At 36.4% G+C, this 22,105-nt stretch overlaps 2 protein-coding genes across 7 annotated transcripts in view; both read left to right on the forward strand.

Moving 5' to 3' along the window:
* Positions 1–22,105, forward strand: part of RABGAP1 (RAB GTPase activating protein 1) — a 159,525-nt gene that overhangs the window by 90,999 nt on the left and 46,421 nt on the right. The gene's annotated exons all lie outside the window — the stretch shown is intronic.
* Positions 1,182–4,409, forward strand: GPR21 (G protein-coupled receptor 21). The gene has a single exon (XM_058523993.1). The coding sequence runs from the start codon at positions 1,635–1,637 to the stop codon at positions 2,682–2,684; it is 1,050 nt and encodes a 349-aa protein (XP_058379976.1). The 5' UTR covers positions 1,182–1,634; the 3' UTR covers positions 2,685–4,409.

Raw genomic sequence — 22,105 nt, forward strand, 5'->3', positions numbered from 1 at the left:
GGCAAGAAATGGCATCTCAGAACTAGAGCATAGTGTCAAATACAGGAACAGTGTAATTCCTCTTCTATGTGTGTGCTGTTTCTGCAGTATTCAGATTGGGTGAGATTTTCTTTATTTTTCTCTTGAAAAACTGAATTTTAAGTTTCCTTGTTATTTTGGTCATCTTTCTTAATGTTGGCCAATATCTAGTGAATCATGAGAGAAAATTAATGCTGAATATTTAGCCTTCTAGCTAGAACTTCTGCAGCTGGTTCCTCAGTTGCCGTGCACCGTTAACACACTTGCATTCTTTAACATTGCTCTTTGTTCCTTGGGAAAATGCTACAAGAAAATAGGAATTTCCCCTCACCATTACCCTCTGGCAGTGTGTTTCAATCTAATTCCTGGCTGGCACTCTGTCCGGGTTACTACCACTTCTCCTTACTAGCTGTCTAAATTCTGTTCATCTACAAGAAGGGGGATTCCAGACAGACGAGGAAACAGCTTTCAAACACTGTACTGCAGGCATGTTAAGTTATTCCCCTACTGTGCAGTCTGGAAATCGGGGAGCCCCTTTATGGCGATGAATTCTAATGAGCTGCTAAAGATGCTGGAGTGTGTGCGCACACAGGCATTTTCTTTCCCCTCCCCCGCTTCCTCCTTTTCCCAAGCCCCCTCTTCTCCCTATTTCCCCTCCTACTCCTTTATCCCCTCCCTCTGTGTCTCAGTGCTGCAGTAAACGGGGCTGAGGCACATTCCTGCTTTGCAAGCCTTTCTGTTAAGGATGTTCTGTGGCTTTTGTTTGGATTGCAGCATGCAGAATTACAGGTAACACTCTGAATTAAGCTAGACAGATAAATTCTATTGAAATGTTTTCAGAGGCAAAATATTACATTGGAATCAATGAAGAAAATAAGTTATCTTAGCTAATTTTATTAGTGGTTGTTATAGTAAAATGTTTTCAGAAATGCTATAAGCAGATTCCTTTTTTCCCCCAAAAGGCTCAAATGAAAGGAAATAGGGGTAGATTGATCTGACTGCCATTGATTTTGTTTTATGTTGATCATGAAAGCTTGCTGTGGTGCGCCTCCTCTGTAGAGTAAGGATCAGTTATGTGGGGTGCTACTGAGAGTAGCCATGAATAGTTGTACTGGGTGGGGTGGGATGGAGTGGGAGGGGTGATACCAGCCTGAGCTAGCCAGGTTCTTTGATTAGGGCATTGGATGCAAATGTAAAATACTCTCTCCTTTTCTTCTATCAGCTGTTCAGAGGAGACTCATTACAACTCCTGCTGAAGCTCCTAGTCTTCTTCCCTTCTCTTCTGCCCCTACCCCCTACCCTCACTGGCCGGAAGACATTGTACCCAGAGTTTGCCTTACCTCCCCAGTGTGCTATGTGTATGGTAAACCTGGTACTATGGCCTCGTCTGGGACTGGCCAGATAACTGCTGCTGGCTCTCCCTATTCCAAGGATTTAAAGGGGAATTGCACTGCAGGCAATGCACCAGAGCAGCAGCATCGGGAGCTTGGGGACTAAGGCTCCTCTGACATTATTACAAACACACAGAGCTGACCGCAATGACAGCAGCTGCTCCTTTGAACTGTTGGCAGCAGTCAAGCGGCAGCATGAAGTGAGAGATCACTCCTGAGCTCAAGATGAACTCCACCTTGGATGGTAATCAGAGCAGCAGCCCTTTCTGCCTCTTGGCATTTGGCTATTTGGAAACTGTCGATTTTTGCATTTTGGAAGTGTCGATTATCGTCTTTCTAACTGTATTGATTATTTCTGGCAACATCATTGTGATTTTTGTATTTCACTGTGCACCTTTGTTGAACCACCACACTACAAGTTATTTTATTCAGACTATGGCATACGCTGACCTCTTGGTTGGGGTAAGCTGCCTGGTCCCTTCATTATCTCTCCTCCACTACCCCCTTCCGGTAAAGGAGTCCTTGACTTGCCAGGTATTTGGTTTTGTAGTATCGGTTCTGAAGAGTGTCTCCATGGCCTCTCTGGCCTGTATCAGCATCGATAGATATATTGCCATCACTAAACCTTTAACCTATAATACCCTGGTTACGCCCTGGAGACTACGCCTATGTATTTTCCTGATTTGGCTGTACTCCACTCTGGTCTTCCTGCCTTCCTTTTTCCACTGGGGCAAACCTGGATATCATGGAGATGTGTTTCAGTGGTGTGCGGAGTCCTGGCACACCGACCCCTACTTCACCCTGTTCATCGTGATGATGTTATATGCCCCAGCAGCCCTCATTGTGTGCTTCACCTATTTCAACATCTTCCGAATCTGCCAACAGCACACAAAGGAAATCAGCGAAAGGCAAGCCCGCTTCAGCAGCCAGAATGGGGAGACTGGGGAGGTGCAGGCCTGTCCCGATAAGCGCTATGCCATGGTCCTGTTCCGAATTACTAGTGTATTTTACATCCTCTGGTTGCCATACATCATCTACTTCTTGTTGGAGAGCTCCACTGGCCACAGCAACCGCTTCGCATCCTTCTTGACCACCTGGCTTGCTATTAGTAACAGTTTCTGCAACTGTGTCATTTATAGTCTCTCCAACAGCGTCTTCCAAAGGGGACTAAAGCGCCTCTCAGGGGCCATGTGTACCTCTTGTGCAAGTCAGACCATAGCTAAGGACCCTTACACGGATAGGAACAAAGGCCCCCTTAATGGATGCCATGTCTGAAGTGGTTCAGATATTGGGTCACTGTGTGTGTGTGTGTGTGTGTGTTTTTCCTTTTTATCTCTTTGTATTTCGAGTTCAGTAGGAAATCGGGGACAAAATAATTTGACTCTAAGCAATAGCAAACAAATGGTCCATCCAAAATACCTTCTAAGTTTGCAGAAATGATTTTCTAAAAAAGTGCTTTTCAATCAGAAGAATCAGGACTGTGAAGATAAATTGCTCTTGGTATCAATTTTTGTAATGTGGGAAATGACTATAGTTCTCAGATTTAAAATGAATAAAGCCATGTCTAACACCTCTTTCCAGCTGGCATGACTGAACCTGAATGTGGAAAGCGTCAGCATTTTTAGAAGTCATCGTTTTCTTGTTGCTTTTCTGGGTTCTTTCCGGCTGCTTGGGCTTCACATGCAATTGATTTCTTTTAACGGAATATTAAAATACAGTGATGAATTAACAGGGTTTTTTAATTTATGTATGCCAAAGTATAACTACACTGCAAATTTCAACACTGTCATTTAAAAAGCCACGTTTTGTCTTATTCTCTTGAGAAAATTCTCAATACAGTGAATAATGTGAACACTTAAACATTAATTTTAGAATCTTGCGATGAACTGTGCAGCAAAACTGTAGTAAATCATACAGTTTATGAAAAACTGGGCTACTTTTTGTGCTATGCTTCATGGAGATCTAAAGAAATATGTGCATAGAAAGTGATTGTGTTGCAGTATTTTTGCCGTGCCTTTGTGTGTGTGTTGAGAATATTTGAATTTAGTTAGATTTCTCTTTGATAGCAAAATATGTTTTAATAAGCTGAAAGATAATTAAATGATAGGCTGATGGATGCCGTTTTTATGGTGAAAATATATAAAAATATATCTTGAGTCTTCTCTATTCATTTTATCCAGAGACTTCTGAAATATGAGAATATCAGGGAGAAAGTTGTCCTAAGCAACTGAGTCATAAAATATACTGTACATTTAACTATCTTGTTTTTAAAATAGAAGGGGATTGAGATTAAATTTGTGGTTAAATGGAATCAACTAATACAGTAGCAACTAATTCTTTTGAAAGCATTCTTTTAGTTAGTGTTAAGGAACCCACATTTGAACGAGAAAAGGAGAAATTCTGATTAATCTAAGTCTCTCTTATTGCTATTCTCTTTCTGGAAAAAAATCCTTTGAGATACGGTTCTTTCCTTAATAGTCTTTTTTTTTTAAGCCAAAGTACTAGCAAAATCTGTAGGATTTTATTATTCTGTAGAATTATTAATTGAGAGTACTGTGTATTTGTATGCAGTAGTGATGTTTTGTTCTTAAAAGTGATTATCTAGAGATGTTTTGTTCTTAAAAGTGGTTATCTTTAGAGCAAGAAGTTTATTTTTCTAAAAAGAGAGAAGGATTTCCCAGCAGCTCCAGGCATGAGAGTATTTCCTCTACTTTTCTACTGGTTTTAATGTTTTGGAAGTCTTTAGGGGACTTATGTGATCTCTGCCTTTGGCTAGATGTTGTTATCTGGGTGTGACAGTAGTGTTCAGTGACATGGAAGATGGAAGAAACCCAAGGGACATGGGTAAAAGTGGGTATTTGAATCCAAGAAAGGACATGGATATTTATAAAACAGGCAGATATGCTTTGGTTTTTTGTCATGATATTAGAAAACCTCCTACCACTTTATAAAATAAAGGGCAGCATTCTTATGATTTTAGGTTTTAGATATCGATTTGATTTTAACCTCAAAAGTATTTATTTAAACTTTTTCATTTTAAGTGAATAAGTATTACATAAACATTTAAACTTCAGATTCTGAATTTTTCCCAAAAGCTTGCTTGCTCTTTATATTTAATATTAGAAAATTTGATTCTAAGCTGTTTAAAAATTTCGAACTCATTGAAATTGCAAGTTGTTCGCAGTGGCTTTGTTAAATTGCCATTTGAAGTGGAAGACCTTTTCTGTTGGATTACGAAATATAGTTATGCACATTTCCCCTTTAAGTGGCACAGACCTAAAAAAATCAAGATTTCCTTTCTTTCATATATGTTGGAGAATGTAACCTGTTCAAATTTGCACGGTTCGCTTGTGAATTCTCAGTTCAGCAAATATGGGAACATTTAAAAAGTTAATTTTTATAAAAAACTAATGTTAAATCAGTAGATTTTACTTTTGGGGGTGCTGAGCCCTTTAAATTTTTCCTCCAGTAGGGTTTCATCTTGAGAGAATGGAAAAGCGAAGATATCTGTTTAATTTTCTAAAAATCGCTCATCGAGCTGGTCTTTTAGTGACTGGAAAGACAACTCTTTTAATAAGCTTTTGTTCATAGATTTTTACGTTTTTGTCCTAATACCAAATTTAGATGTTATTAGAGGCATTTTTTTCCCATTAGAATCTTTATCAGTCTCTCATCCTAAAACTGAAGTAGAAACTAAGTAGATATAGTAATTTTAAAGAAAAATAAAGCCCCTTGCCCCCCACCACTGATACTTGCTTAGTATGAGACGTTTTTCCAGTTTATCTTATCTTCATTGAACTGTATAAACTTTAAGGTTTCTTTCAGATACCAGTTTTATTCTCACACTCATTGTCTATAGTGCTTTTTTGTTTTAATTTTCGTGTGTGTGTGTCTGTATATATGTGTGTTGGGGAGAGGGGACACTCTTGGATGCAATCATACAGTCTTCTGTGGCTGGGGGCAGTTTCTGTGTGATACATTTAGAGTGTTTGTGTTTAACCTTTTTATCCTGGCATATTTAATGCACCATTTGATGACGTTTGGTTTAAATACCAATCTGACTAGTTCAGAATGAGAAAAAAGTATATTTTTAGACTCAGTTACCTTGGGCTTTGGCAAGACAGCACATTTAACTTTATATGGTATATGACTGATATCAGAGGAAGCATAAGCTTTTGGTGATTGTGTTGAAATTATTTCATAGTAAATTTTAAAATAAGACTATACTTATTGTTATATTTGTGAATTAGTTGTGTGTTTTTATAAAATGATTTCAGTGAAGTTGTGTTTTTTCCTCTTAGAGTGGAAAAGCAATTACAAAAGGACAATGCTCTGCTTTAATGAAAGAACAATCTTATACCAGAATGGATATTTGAATTTTCATGGACCTATTGACTCACTCTAAATTCCGTTTTGGAAAGGATTTTCTTTAAGCTTTACTTCTGGATAAATTCCTTGTTGAGCCTTTTATAGTGGCTTTTCCTTTTTACTTGAATAATGGTCTCAGTATTTTAAGGATTGGGAAAACTTGAATTTTTGTACTATAAATGTATTGTCCACCTCTTTGAACTTGAAAATGAAGCAACAGGGTCAGGGTTACAGGCTCCCAGATGGTAGAGTGGTTTCTGGGAGAGTTTCCTCAGCTTTTCAGGTTTGATTGAAAAATCTGCACAGTAGCTTTGTAGGAAATACTTTAATTTCACTGACTATGTTTTTGTATCATAAAAGATTTGTGAAATAAATTATTGGCAAACCAGAATTTATTGTTATATGATCAGATTTGGGGAGGTTTAAGGATGGGAGGATCATGGCACTATGAGATTTTTTTAAAGTCTTCATAAATCATTCTCTATGTTGATTTTTGCATAATTTTTCCATTTCAGGTTGAAGAAAAACTAAATATTTTATATTAAATGTACATATTATTAATATATTTTGGAGACCCTGGGATATTCTAGACATTTCTAATGACTGTAAATGAGTCGTTTGGTTTTTCTTCAAAATTTGGGTGACGAAAGGGCATCATGATATGATTAAAATGAACCTTGAACTGAGAATCAAATAATCTAGGTTACTGTTACTAATTAACTAGTCCGTAAGGGCAAGTTGCTTCTCTAAGCACTTAATTTCTTCCATAAAAGGAGATGATAATCTCTTAATCCCTCATAGGGTTACTTTGAGGATTGAATTAGATTGTGGATATAAAAGTACTTTGTAAAATGTAAAGTGCTTTGCAAATAAAAATGAGTACTGTTATTTGTTTCTGCCATAGATTTACATCTAAGGAAGTTGTGCAGAATGATGTAGTATTCCTCCACGTTAAGATCTTTGAAGCTCAATGCTATGTGACTATTCCATGCTACTTAGCAATCCCAAATTTGAGAAGAGAGGCTGATAAATCCTCACCTTTCTAAAATGACAGTAGCTTTAAATTCAATATAAAACTATTTTCATTTACTTCCTGTACTTATCTGCAAAGTTTCTGAAGGCAGGAACAGTGTCTCTTCATATCTTTATCCACCAAATCTAGTACTGGACCTGGCTCAGAGCAGAAGTTTTAGTAAATTTTATAGAATTAATGGATGACCCTTTTGTAATTATTACTTCTAGTCATTATAAAGCAGTGATGTTCAAAAGGTTGTCCAGAGCCCATAAGCAATTTTGCCTTTGGTCAGAGCCATTCTCGACTCTCAATAATATCTTTTTTTATTACTAACAAACTAGTGTGGGAATGTGCCTGCTCTGTAAGCTAGGTCACTTTAGTCCGGGAAACCCTGGAGCCTTGTCCCAGGGAACTTCAGGCACTGCTGTCAAACTGCCCATTTCTCACAGCATGGATAAGAAATATGTAGTTGGATCACACCTTCTTCTTGGCTCTGGATCCAGATAAGGTGGGCTGTAAAAATCAGTGACAAGAGGAACTATAGAACAGGTTGATGAAAGAAACTGTTCTAACTCTGATTTTGCTTTGTCTCCCTTTCTGTCTTGACTAGTTTTCTAGTTCTGTCTTCCCTTTCTTTCCTTACTTTTCTTAACACGCTATTGGTCATGTATTTGGAGGGAGGTGCTTCAAATGGTACTGCTCTTGGGTGTGGAAAATTGTATTATGCAATAACATTGGCATTTAGGGAAAGTTTCAGAAGCAATCAAGAAGCTCTTATGCAGCAAGCTGTGCTATATGCCAGACAGGATTGCTAGCTGGCCTCAAGATACAAAGAAGGATCACATGATTCCTTTCTTGTAGAACTTTATAGTTTTTGGGTGTTTCATATGGAAAAATTCTGTGATTATCTGTGTTTCAAAAAACCTCACAGAGTGACTTTATCTGGAGGAATTTACCAAGGCCTACTGATGGGACAGGTGGTACACCATGGATCTATTTCTTGGGGTGAGTTCACATGATGCCAGTGTATAAAATCATAATGTCACTTTATTAGTTTAAAAAAAAAAAATGCTAGCAGTAGGGAGCAGTCTTTCCATATTGGTAGATCTTCATGGGAAGCCAAACCGTATTCAGAATGCTGCTTGGTGAGGATGGAATCTCAGAATATGATTCTATAATGTGAACGTTTACTGGTAGCAGACTAAGCCCAATGTCACATCTCCACAATCAGGAAACTCGGTCACTGAGATCATAATACAAGTTGAAATCATCTCTGCTTCCAGTACTGACCAACCTGCCTTCTAATTGACATATTATTTCTTTAAATTAACTTCTTTTGTTACTTGTCTTTTAGTAAATTCCTTGCAAGCCTTTGTAGTCTTCTAAGCCTGGTACTCATTCTTTCTTTTTGAGGTGATTTTATATCACTGGTCTTATCTTTTACCGTAAAACATTGTTTTATGATTTAATATTCAAAGGAAGGCTTTATTTATGTTAGTTCAGGGGAGCAACTCATCTTGGTTTTCATGTAGCACCTATATACTATCTAGTTGGAAAAGCAAGATATATGACACAATCTATAAAAATTAATAATCTCAGGTAATTAGCATTGAAACATTAAATATATAGAATGTCAGATCATGTCTAGCAAAGAGGATGGGGACAGACATTTGAGCTGTAAAAGACCTTAGAGATCCTTTGGTCTAATTCTCTCTCTTTACAAACAGGAAACCAGTACAGTGGCTACACGTCTATTTATGATAATACCCAGACTTCCTACTTCCTAATCCATTGCCCTTATGTTAAACCATGTTGCTTTTCCAGAGGAGTTGGAGTTTGGCTTCACTCAGCCAGGCCCTGAATGAATAAGATTTAAATAGGCTAAAATGGAGGGGGTGTGTGTGTGTAATTATAGATATTGGAAGCATTATGGGCAACGATATAATGTTAATTGAGGCTTATTATGTTTCAGGAGAATTTTGTAAATTTTGTCTTATTTAATCCTTTCAACACTGTATGAGCTAGAGACTATTATTAACCCCATTATACAGATGAAGAGACTGAGATTTAGAGTTGTCAGAGTCACACAGTTAATAAGTAGAAGATCTGGGATTCCAACCCAGTTCTTTCTGGCTCTAAAGCCTACATTCTTACTGCGTTTAATTCTCACAGGAACCTGTCAGGTAGTTATTTTTATTATCCTTATTTTACAGGTGAGAAAATTTAGGCTTCGAGAGATTAAGAAACTTATCAATATATAAGCTAACTCCTAAAAACATATGATAGACTTCTTAACTAAATATAGCAGATTGAATATGCATATTTATTTCTGTTAACTCCACTGAAAAGAATAGCAAAGGTATAACATATATGGACGAAAAGAAAAGGAGTAGAAATGATGGCAGATGAATGAAGCCAACAAAATTTTGGAAAATAGAAATCCAGTGGACAAGTGGTAACTGACTCAGCAGAATTGAGAAAGCTGAATCCTAAAGTGAAGTGGGGAGGGGCAAAAAGAAGCAAGCTGATTTGCCCATAGAACCCAGTAAATACTTGGGAATTGGATTCCCGAGATGTCTGTACAGGCAGAGACTGGTACGAAGCTGCATATCTGAAAACTAAAGAATTGTTAGAAAGTTTATATAAGAAACATTTAGATACCATCACCACCCACCTCCCGCACTCCTCCACTCCATGCCATCTTGATTACCATCCTAAGCTGCCCCAAGCAGGCAACTGCTTTTTCACCATCCCAGCAGAATATGGGAGATTTACTCTTTGGAGAGGTTGAATCACAGACATCTGGATGCCAGGCATAGCTGAGGATGGGCCTAAGATGCCTTGTTGAAAACATGAGTGTCAAGAGAAAGTCCACCTATTTTTATTAAATAGTCTCCTTGATAATCAGTCTCTTCACTCCCAGAATCTCTCAATCAGCCTTAACCTTCTAAGCAGGAGATGAAGAGTCCAGTCTGGGGACTGATATTTGAGGGCTTCCAAACCAGGCACCTTCCCAGCTCATCAGTCAACAAATTCCACCCATGAATACAGAGCTTCCAGTTAGTTTTTTACTCCTCTTTTAATATTAATGGTCAGCCAGAGATCACTGGTCTTTTGAGAAATTCTTCTCACGTAAAATAGCCTAGGACAAAAGAAATCAGAGGAAACGGAAGCAACGCAAGTCACAGAAGAAAATGTAAAAAAAAAAAAAATCCAACTGTAATATTTTCAGAAAAGATTTTGACCCATTAAAGGAGAATAGGATGCCATAAAAAAAAAAGAATAAGAGCTCTTGAGATTTAATATATCATCTGACAATTTTAAAAATCGGAAAAGTTGGAAGATAACATTAAAGTAGCCTGGCTAGTGAAACAAAAGACAATAAAGTAGATAAAAAGCAAGACAATTAGGCCCAATTTCTAGCATGATTGTCAGAAACAGAATAGAGGAAAAGAAAGGAGGAAATTCTGAAATATCACAAGGAAAATTTCCAGAACTGATGGATATGAGTTTCCATAATGAAAAGGACTAGCTTAATGTGGTAAAAAGACTTGATGATGGCAAATCATTATAAACTTGCAGAACACTAGGGGTAAAGAAAAATCCTAAAATCATCTTGGTCTGGAGCAGGGATCCGGGAGAGTGGAAACACAGTGCAGAGTTCAGAATAGCCTTGGACTTACCGCCTCATTGGAGCAAGACGATAATGGGGTATCACTTAAAAATTTTGAGGAGAAGTGATTTTTAACCTAGAATTTTACGTCCGGTCAAACTTTCATTCAAGTGTGAGGGTAAAATAAACCCATTTTGAGATATACAGCATCTCCAAGTATTTACCTGCCTTAGATACTTTCTCAGGAAGTTACTGAAGGATGTGCTTCCCCAGAATGAGGGATGAAATCAAGAAAGAGGAAGATAGAGAACTCAGGAAACAGGAATTCCGACACAGGAGAGAGGTGAAGAGAATGCCCACAGAGATGGGGAAGGAAAGCTCTAAGAAGTCAGATGTGCGCAGACCCAGAAAGCACCTAGTTCAAATTGGAGCAGACGGAAGGAGGGCACTAGGAGGTATATCTTTGGAAAAAGATAATTGAGAGGAATTTACGATTCTGTCAGGTTTGTAGGAGAAGAATTGGTGATACATAGAATACTGAAGGAAAGAAAACAATTAGGCAATTAGTAACTTCAGAAAAAGAAAATTGAAGGGAAATCTAATCATGATATACTCTGATTCAGTTATGAACAATATTGATTTAACCAAAAATTGTAGCAGAATTATGTTGAGAGTCATGATGAGGGGAATAGAAGTATGTGTGGAGAGTGGGTGGGGTTGGGGACTGTAACAGAGCTACAGTATCATCTCCCATACTAAAAAGTCTGAAAAAAACCAGAAAATAGCAATTTAAGTATTTTGTTCAGAAATATGAAGAAACAACAAATAGCTTAAAAATGAAAGATGAAAATGGTTGCCTCTGGGGAGCAGGGAGGAGTGAGGGGTCTGCTCTTTTTCACTGTAAGCTGTGTACCATTTGAGCTTCACAGCTATGTAGGTGTATTATTTTTTATGAAAAGCAAAGTCCACACTTAGGAAAAGGCAAATGTATTTTAGCAGCAGGTTTGGAGCATATTACTGAAGTAGAGAATGAGAGCATCATCGCACTGTATTACCTATGGCCGTGCACAGAGCAGTTTTCTATTCATGTCCTTTCATCCCCCTATGATGACAGGCAAAGGGGATATCATCTTTCTTTTACAGTTGTGGAAACTGAGTTTTGAGGCTGTACGACCTTTTTGATTCCTAATCTACTACATCATTATGCCTCATAGGTATCTATTTGGATTTTTTTAGATTTTTTTAATTTTGGTTTTTACCAAGAGAAGACAGCAGACACTGGAAAGCATTTTTCTTTGACATCATGAGAAGGAATACATGAAAACGAGTGTGTGTGTATGTATATAATGTGTATGTGTGTACTGGTATATGATTGGTATATGTCTATAATACCAGACCTGGCATTATGAGATCATGAGAAGAATGCGAAGTACTGTGTGGTGTTCATAGGTGAGGAGATGTGTGTTAGATGGGTTTCCTTGCAAGGTAGTATATGAGATGGGCTAGGCTCTGGGTAGAATAGGATTTCTATAGTCTTGTCTCCACCCCCGCCCCCACCCCTTGAATGAGATTGACATAAACTGTCCCAGCTGGAGAGGATTAAAGGCACCCAAAGGATCAATAGACAAAAGACCCTAAGAAAGTGACCTACAATTATCAAACAATAATATGACATAAGAAAGCCCTTTGCAAAGCAAAAGCACATCTTTATGTTAAATTACCATGACTGTAGTCACTTAATGAAAGAGTTATTGGCTCGTTACAAAAAGATTGTATTGGCTTTGAACAAAATACAAAAGTATGAGTCTTTTCAAAGTAAAACTTCAAATTTTGTGTCTATCAGTTTTCAACAAATACGTGTTGAGTTGAATTAGACAATATTTTCGGGAAAAAGCAAAAGTTACAGCTCTCAACAGCATGATTTATTTCTGAAGTTCCTTCCAGAAAGACTGGGGAAATCCCCACTGAAGCCATTTATTTATAGCTAGACCAAAAAAAAATTTTTTTTAAAGGACATTTGTGGGTCTCGGTCTTCATTGGCCCCTGAGGAACAGAATCTGACTCAAAAGGCTTTTTCATTTTTAAAAGTTCTCCTTCTTCATGACATGATATTTGTAGGAATTGAAACCATTCCTGCTTACATTATGATAACATCCTGTATTGTTAACATCATTGTACTGAGGATGTGTATTGCCTACAGAGCAATGGAAATAGAGTTAGAACAAAATTTAGATCCTAGTTCTGGCAATTTATTAGGTAATCTTAATCTATCTGAACTTCAGAAGAATAAGTGAAGATGACACCAACATTATAGGAGTTGGTTCAAGAGCAGATGCATGTTACATTAATAATAAAGCTCTTTACATTGTTACTGCATTAGTTTATACTCTTGGATCCCTTTTTTTTTCCCCCTGAGATAAAGAGGAAGGTATTGAAAAGAGCATGGATTTTGGAATTTCTGGCCCTTGGTTTTCTGCTCTGTAAAATGGAATCATATCATACCCCCTCATTAGAATTATTGTGAAAATTAGATACTAGCATGTTTTAAGTATATAGAATTGTGCACGGTGGCATCACAGGAGCTGGGTAAAAGATGGTTGCTGTCATTTCTTTGTCACATAGAGGTCAGAATCTCCCGGTGACTTCCAGGGCCTGCTGCAAATCAGCATATACCTTCAGAGGAAAGGCCCTGGGTGAATGTGGAGCGACTTGGTGGGCTTCCTTCTCTCAGGGAATCATAAACCCCTCAAGACCTGCATTGATGGCTTGCTCCATCAAGATACTGATGTTTTATGTATTTTGTCCTGCTTTTATATTATGAGCTTCAGGAGGATTAGTCCTATACAATTCTCAGACATTGTTACATATATTTAGATGTACTTCATCAAGGAATACGTCATTGGAGCTTACAGTAAGAGCTTTAATAGGTTAACAGTGGAAAGGAAATTTGGGACTGAAGTGATGAAGAGGTATCACGTTAATTGAGCTTTATAAATGAGTTGTAGTAGGAAAAAAATAAAATTGTGGCAAAAGGTGTTTTAAGCTTCAAAGGCCTGATGAAGAGGGGCCATTCATATAGTTAAGGAATAAAGAGACCATATAATATATAATGATTAAAAGTATGTGCTTGAGAGGTAGACAGACCTGGATGTGAATCCTAGCCCTGCTGCTTACTAACTGTGAGACCTGGGAAAGGTACATAATCCCTCTTAGTCTCTGTTGTTTTAACTAATAGCACTATCTTACACAAGTATTGTAAGGATTAAATGAGCTAATGCATGTGAAGCTTTTACCAGGGCACTCAGTAAGCATTCAGTACATGTTAGCTGGTGCTGCTATCTTCCTTGTGAATAGGGCAGCATGGATGAACCAGAGCTTTCAGGTTGAGGTATGATGAAGAGTAAGGTCAGAAATATAAATTAGGGCTACCTGGTCTGGAATAAATGGCTGAGGGGTTTGATTCTAATTAGGAATTAGAAATGGACTTAAGATTTTTGAGTAGGCGAATGACATAAATATAGAATCCTGAAGTGATAGAGCTGGAAGATCCCTTAGAAGTCATAGTCGAGACTCCTCCTTTCACAGATGGAGAAAGGGAGACCCAGAGTAGTGACGTAGTTAATTAGTTGCAGAACTGGGACTAGAATCCAGGTCCTAGACCTCTCTTAGACTCAATCATGCCACCAAAATAAGTCCGAAGGGTTGTTCAGCATTTGTGAAGTGGAAAATGGGAGTTTGCAGCAGGTTTGGAAAAAAGTAAACAAGTGTTCAGATTTTGGTGTGTATTAAATAAAATAAATAAAAATAGTCTTTCCATTGGTACTTTTAGTCAATCAAGAGAACAGTAGAAAGTTCTCTCGATCACTGGCAACCACCTCAGAAATATTTGTTAGGGGAAATAAAAATATGTGAAATGGGTGATTGTAGAATGCCTCCACTGGTATTTATAGTGTTTCTACTACTATTGAGAATGGAGGGTGAAGTTTTTGCTTAAATAAAATTAAAGATCACTGCTTATCCAGTACCTTTTAAAGTTGCTGTTTCCTAAGAATTTTACTTAGAAGAACATAAAAATAATTTAATTCCAGGAGGGCTCTTACTACTTATTAAGTAAGACATTATTACGTAGATACTAATAGTAGACTTTGGCTGGTATTACACCTGTGTGCTGATCGGTTTTAAGTTTTTAGGTTAACAGAAAAAGATCCCAGTCATTACATCTTTATACATTAATGATGAAGTAAGATAACTTACAAATATTTAAGTATTTATTTCTTGATAATTGTTTCTTAAGATTTGTTCTTTCATAGAAAAGTTAAAATCTTAAATGTGATTTTTCTTATACATTGGGGCTCAAGGAAACATCACTTTTGCCTGAAAACTATATAAAAATATAAAATTAAGATAAACGTTGAGACCCAGGACATATACCTATAGTCTGTGAATGTGTCTGAATGCACACTTCTTCCAGAATTCTAAATACAGTTCAGCAATTCACTGATGGAGATATTTGTGACTAGTATCATTCAAACACAAATTCTCATTTAATGTTTGTTAACTCTTATGAGAGCAGTGAACTCTGCAGCGTTGTCAAGTCATATTTTAATACATCTTGCCGTTTTACAGCTGCTGTGTATTTTTGCTACTCAATAGGCACACTTAAATCTCTGACTGAAGACTTGTTATTTTCAAAAGAAACTAACTTTTTAAAGTAAAACTGAGTATATGTTAAGCATTATGAAACATACATAAATATTTTCTTAGAAATCAGAATTTGATTGATTTGGTTATATAAAAACATAGTTTGAGGAATGTGGGTCTTGATCCTGTGTGTGTGTGAGGTGTGTTATGAGTGAGTGATTTTGAGAAGATTTTATTCTTGGCATATAATGCTTTATAAAATCTTTAAGCAAGGAATATGTCAAACAATACCATATGTATCAAGCTGTACTAAGAGGGTGTTCGATGTGCAGTTTTGCTCAATAATACAATTGAAATAAGTATTTGGAAGTCATCACAGTTATCAGAAACATTTGTTTGGAATATGACTTTGCAATAATTTTGTGTGTTCAAACTTAGCTGACTCGTAAATTACCTCCTCCACACCTTTTTACTCAAAACAGCACATTTTGTGTTCACTTTTGTCAGGTAACAATTCTTGAGTATTTTCTGCTTTGAGCCTCTCCATGATGGATTACCATGAAGGAAAATCAACAATAGCAAAGCAGGAAAAGGTTGACAGTACAGTTAGCATTTATGCCTTATCTATACATGATTTGGGACAGTTTTGCCAAACATTGAATAATTTTCCTGTGGGAAACTTGAGCCCTAAAAGGAAATGAGCATAGCTAAAAGGCTGCATGTCACATGGGACTTAGATTTATTTTTAGAATGGCACTATAATGCCATATTTGGATTGAAACAATGTGATAGCAGTACATTATTTCATTAAAAAGCTGTCTTTTCTGAAGAAGTCATCTAATTTTCTATTACATTGTATGCTATAGATTCAACATAGTAAGTATATAACTATTCAGCGGATATAGTACTAAAGTATGTATTAAAGTTAGAGGTGCTTATTTGGCAAACGCTTCTGGAGCCTGCTCTCTGAGTCTGCTTTTTGTAATAAAGATTCTTTGGCAGTTCATTGATTATAGTACATAGTTGTCATGTTTGGTGTAGTTTTCTTTATTGAAAGGGAAAAAGAATAAGTAAGGATTAGTACCTTGGGGATTGGTATAGTTATTTGATTGTCTTGAAATGGAAGAGCTCTTTACTAAATGAGGCAATGATAATAGAGAAACCCAAAATTATTGCCTCTGAGAAATGATTAAAAAAAAAAAAGATAATCAGCAAAGATATTTCATAGTGAGCTCTCCAGTGTTAGCATGGTTCATGGGTTAAAAGAAAACACTCTTATTGCACCATTTATATTTTGTGTCAGTTTTTCTGCCGCTTGATTTGTCTTCTTTATAATTTCATTTTGTTATGATAAATTATGATATTGGTAATATAGAATGGATTTCTGAATTGCACACTATCTAAAATTACAGATTCCCCACGGGGCACTAAGTCCCAAACATAGGAAAATTTGCCAAATACACATTTTGTCCCTTGGCTTCTCTCCCAAGGTTGGAAATACGCCAACATCATAAATCTCAAGTATGATGGGAAAGAGCTGCCACTCATGTACAGGCCTTATGCTACCTGCTTTCCATATAGTATCATTTGCTTCTCATAAACTCTGTGAGGCAGGGACCATTGTGTAAATTTTGGGTAGGGGTATTAAGGCTCAGACTAGTTAAGTGACTTGTCCAAGGTCACACAGTTAAAGTGGGGGAGGCAGAATTCAGAGACAGAACTGTCTGACCCTAGAGTTAGTGTTCTGTCCATTACATTATGTGACCTAGGGAGAGCACCTAAATTCCATCTTCTTCGTTTGTCGGAAGTCCAACTTGTCTTTGCATAGTTGCAGCCAGATTCCGAAATGCCTCCTGTTTACCTCCATGTTTGTGAAAATCTAGTTCCAGTTTGCTCTGTGTTTGATATGTTGGAGCATGTGTTTGATGCGTTCAGAATGAAAATTTTAAAACATTAGTTACTGAATACCTACATAGTGTTTCATTTATTTAAATATGTTAAAGATCAGTTTCTTGTCTTTGGTCCAGCTTTTGAAGTCTTTTATTAAGTGTTATTCCATGACAGTTTTACTGGAATTATGATTTTTGCCTCCAAGAGCTAATCACTAGGATAAACATACAAAGCAACATCTGCCTCCAAATCTAGTTTCCGCTAAAATCCTTGCTATCGCATTGGTGGGGAAGAACAGCACTGCGGGTTGAAAGATTTAAAGAGCAGTGGTGTTAGCCACATAGGGACAAGTCAAAATATGTTTGCATGGGTACACGTGTTTTATGTCCTTAGGATCTGAGTTTAAGATGATGTTTTTGCATTGTCAGTGTTAAGTGAGCACATCAATCAGATATTTATTTATAGAATTCTTGTTGATTGAATTACGAAATGAAGGGGCTTTAATTTGTTTTGTATAAATACATTGTAACTCATATTACTAAGGTAATTGAGAATTATTAGAATTCTTATTCTAATATTAGAATATTATTAGAATATTTATAACTCAACAAAATAGAAAAATGTAAGTAAGAAAGAGATTTGGAAAATAGAGGTAGAACAGGAAGATAATACACAGATATACAGGCCACGCGGTCCTGTGTTGTTTAAGATTGGGCTGCGAATTTGGTTCTGAGCTTCCTGGGGGCCAAAATAAAAATGGACATTTAATCATTGCCCATGGGGAAAAAATACCCGCATTTCTTTAGGAGAAACAAAATTTCTGATAGGGACACTAAGTAATGTGGTAGGAGGTGTCCTCACCACCATGAAATAACAAGGTTTCTATAGCAGTTTCTTTTTTTTTTAATGGTCTTAAAACATGCCACTAGCACAATTTTGTGAAGATGGTTCTTTGAAGATATTGCGGTCTGAAAGTGGTCAGCCCTAATCAAAGAATAAAACTTGGAATATTTGAAAGATTACTGATTTTTTTTTTATCTGAAATATTGGATAAAAACATGTATGGCCTACCATACATGTTGGAGGCCACCTAGCATTTAGGGAAAATGCCTTTTCTTTGAATAACTTATTGAAGGGCAACATGTTAAGATTTTTTTCACTTTGTTTTTATGTTTAGGCGCATAATAAGTTTCTCTACCTGTTACTAGGGCCTTAGTTATTTCTGCTTTTTCATAAATCTGAACAGCCTTCATTCATATGAGTTAAGAAGGAAGCACATTCATAGGAGTAAAAAGAAGGAGCACATTTTCAAAGTCTGTGCCATGTCAATTTTAGTTATAAGAGTCTAGAAGACAAAAGCATTTTTTTTTGCATATTAGGAATTATAAATGCCACTCACAATTGATAAGAGAATTTTTTTAGTTTTTCAGTGTATTTATTTGGGTTAAGAATGTGGGCTAGAAAGCCAATTGGGTTCCAGTCTCAGCTCCTCACTTTTCTAGCCAGGTGATTTAACTTCTTTCCTCATTTGTCAAATGGGAGAAGTAATAGAACCCACTGCGAAGGGTTGTTAAGATAGAGCTATATGATCTATCTATATATAAGGTGTTTAGAACAGTGACTACAGATCCACCTTAGCTCTTGTTATTCTTGCTTAGTCTATAAAAATGAATTTGTCAATGGGAGATAAATGGCTCTGAACATTATGTGTATCATATATCCCCTTGAGAATTCATTTATTCAACAGATATTTATTGAGTGCCTACTATTTGTCAGGCACTCTTCTAGGGGTTAGAGATGCATGTGAACAAAACAGAAATTTCTGCCCTCCTGAAGCTTCATATTCTAGTGAATCTGTTAAAATCCCTAAACACTCTCCTTGGAAAAATACACACACAACTTTACATACAGTGTCAGAGAATTTATGGTAACCCATAAGTCTGTGTATTAAATCTCAGCCTAAGAATACTATACATACCTTCTTTTTATTTTGTCAGAGTTCCTGTGAGGCGTTTCTTAAGATGGGTACAGTATTTGATTTTAAAAGACAAAGCTATTGTTTAAGAGACAAAGTAATTGTTCTTATTTTTTTAATCACCTTTTTTGGCTCTATCAAATTAGAAATGCTGTTAGATTTAACATGACCAATTGAAATAAAATTTCCAGTTTGCAGATTTTTGTAGGACCATTTTGGTCTTGCCCAAACACAAGAACATCTGTTTCCACAGGCTTACAAGTCTTATTCTTTATCTTTTCACTTAAGCAACTCTACTACTTCCAAAACATATAAAATTAAATTACAAATGACAAGAGTTAAATGTAATTAAGAGAGAATAATTTTACCTCAGGGAGATTTCCAGTCCTCATTTATTCACTTTTAAGAATAGCACCCTTAAATTTCATTTTCGTTCTTTTGGATTTTTATCCTAGGGGATTTTAAAAATGAAATCTTTAAAATCACTTCTGACAAGCTGGCTTTTTAAGAGCAAAATGTAACCAAAAAAATTATTTATTTCTGTGAAACATACTGTAAAGATATGATATAATGGATTTTAATGGGGTTTGGTGGTGTTTCTGTTTTATTCTGTTCTCTTAAATATTACATGATGGCTTTTAACAAAGCATTTATAACACTCTGGACTAGTCTTAAGAAGATCTAACTTTTTCTTTAGGCAACAAGCTACTTTGGAAATAATAATCTTCCCTGTGCTGGTTATTTCTCATGGCAGCCTTCCACTGCATTTTCTTTGTTTGGGTACTTTCTTTTTCTTCCTGCCATTCTTAGCTTTCTATTTTTCAACTTGAGTTTACAAAGGGTGTGTATTCAAAGGGTTTCCGCCAGTTCCCAGTACCTTGTTAATCCTGAGAAGTTACCCAGTGGGCCAATTCTCACAGTTAGGAATAAAAATAGTCGTCCAGAAAAATTACAGAATGTGGTACCACTGTGATTTGAACTAATGGACAACTTTCAAAACCAAGATGGGGAAAAGAAAACAGCACAAATGTTATCATTTTCTTAGATTTTTCTCTGCACAGAGTATTTTAGAAGAGCCTTACAATTTAAGAAAGTAACAAAGCCTCACCATTACTTTGTCATATACACTAAAAGCATAAGAATTTGGGGCTAAGAAAAAAATCATCTAGAAATCAGTCACATGAACAGAGCCTTTCCTTTTGATTCCTATTGAGCTTATACCCACAGTATTCACTTTACCAGCTTTATTCTACAAATTCAGTCCAGCATTTTATTGAGTGTCTCATAAGTGCAAAGCATGACTGGTATGTGAACTTGGGTGGCTTAAGCTCAATAAGCCTAAATTTCCATATTGTATAGTAAGAAGGTACTGCCTTGTTTTCTTTTAACAAACTTTTTTTAAGAACAGTTTTAGATTCACAGAAATACTGTGAAAGTAGTGCAGGGCGTTCCCATATACCCTGCACTGTTTCTCTTCTTGTTAACATCTTATATTGGTATGTACGTTTGTTACAATTAAGGAACCAATATTGATACATTATTATTAACCAAAGTGCATACTTTATTTAGATTTTCTTAGTTTTTACCTAATGTCTTTTTTATGTTCCAGGTCCCATCCAGGATACTACATTACGTTTAGTCCTCGTGTCTCATTAGGCTCCTCTTGACTGTAGCAATTTCTTAGACTTCCCTTGTTTTTGATGACTTTGACAGTTTTAAGGAATAATGGTCAGGTATTTTATAGAATACCCCTCAACTGGAATTTGTCTGATATTTTTCTCATAAAGTTATGAGTTTTGGGGAAGCACACGTAGGTAAGGTACCATTTTCATCACCTCATATCAAGGGTATGTACTGTCAGCTTGATTTATCACTGTTGATGTTGACCTTGATCATGTGGCTGAGTTCATGTTTTTCAGGATATTCTCCTAAGTTACTCTTTTTTTTTCCCCCTTTTCCATACTGTGTTCTTCCAAAGGAAGTCACTATGCACAGCCCATACAGGAATGGGCTCCCTCCATGGGAGCATAAATTATTTGGAATTCTCCTGCATGGGAGATTTGTCTCTTTTCCTCTGTTTGTTTATTGAGTCATTTATTTATATAAGTATACACATGGATATTTATTTTATACTTTAGATTATAATCCAGTACTACTACATTTATTTTGTTGCTCAGATTGTTCCAGCTTTGGCCATTGGGAACCCTTTCATTTGGCTCATGTCTCTTTGGCATACTCCCATTGTTGTGGGTTTGTTGAAGCACTTCCTCGCTCTCTGGCACTTCTAGATGTTCCAGGCTCATCTTATATGTTTCCTGCCGCAGTCCTATAATCAACCATTTCTCTAAGGAGCCCTGCTTTCTTTTATTGGTAAATGGTATTAGAAACCAAGATCCTGGCACTAGATGTGCTCATTGCTACTGGGGGTTACTGCTTCTAGGCCCTCGCAACTGACAGAGCAAGGAAATATATGTATGGTAGTGCCTTTTTTATCAATAAGCCTGTGGGTTCAGCAAACAGTGCATTGGAGTTAGAATGGGATGGAGTCAATAAACTTTATGTGCAGTTCTTTGCAACTTTAGATACAATTCTTAGTTATATATAGACTAGAAGCAGAGCAAGACAAGTACATAAATGACTGTTCCAAAACAGGAGGGTAATTGCCATAAGGGTGCTACTGATGTGGTGTGTAAATTGATACAGCTCTTCTGGAGGACAAATTGGCAGTATAATTTAAAATCCAAAACGCAAGGCTTTTGCTAGGTCTTTGGAGGAATGGAGTGATGGTAGAAACCATCTTCTCTCCTTTAAGAATCACAGCTCTACTTTATAGCCTTGTTTATAGCAAAAGCAATAGAACAGCCTGAATATTCCGAAGTTGGAGATTTGGCATGGTAAATTATGGTATAGCCATGTGGGGTTGCTGTGCATTATAAATGCTAGGGTAGGATAATTGTCAAATAAAATGAAGAGATGCTTAAATTTTGCAGTTAATAAAAATTAATTTTTAAAACAGTGTAAACTCATAAAAAATAATTATGTAAAAAGTTAGGTGTATGGCTGCCAAACATTAGCTACAGTTATTTCTAAGTTGTGAAATTATCTTTCTTTTTTTTATTTCCCCCCAGTATTATTATTATAAGGAAGCAAAAAAGTTTTAGTAAAATAAAAAAACAGAAAGTTTTTGTTACTGT

The sequence above is a fragment of the Diceros bicornis genome, chromosome 28 (assembly GCF_020826845.1).
Source record: "Diceros bicornis minor isolate mBicDic1 chromosome 28, mDicBic1.mat.cur, whole genome shotgun sequence".
Taxonomy (NCBI): Eukaryota; Metazoa; Chordata; class Mammalia; order Perissodactyla; family Rhinocerotidae; genus Diceros; species Diceros bicornis.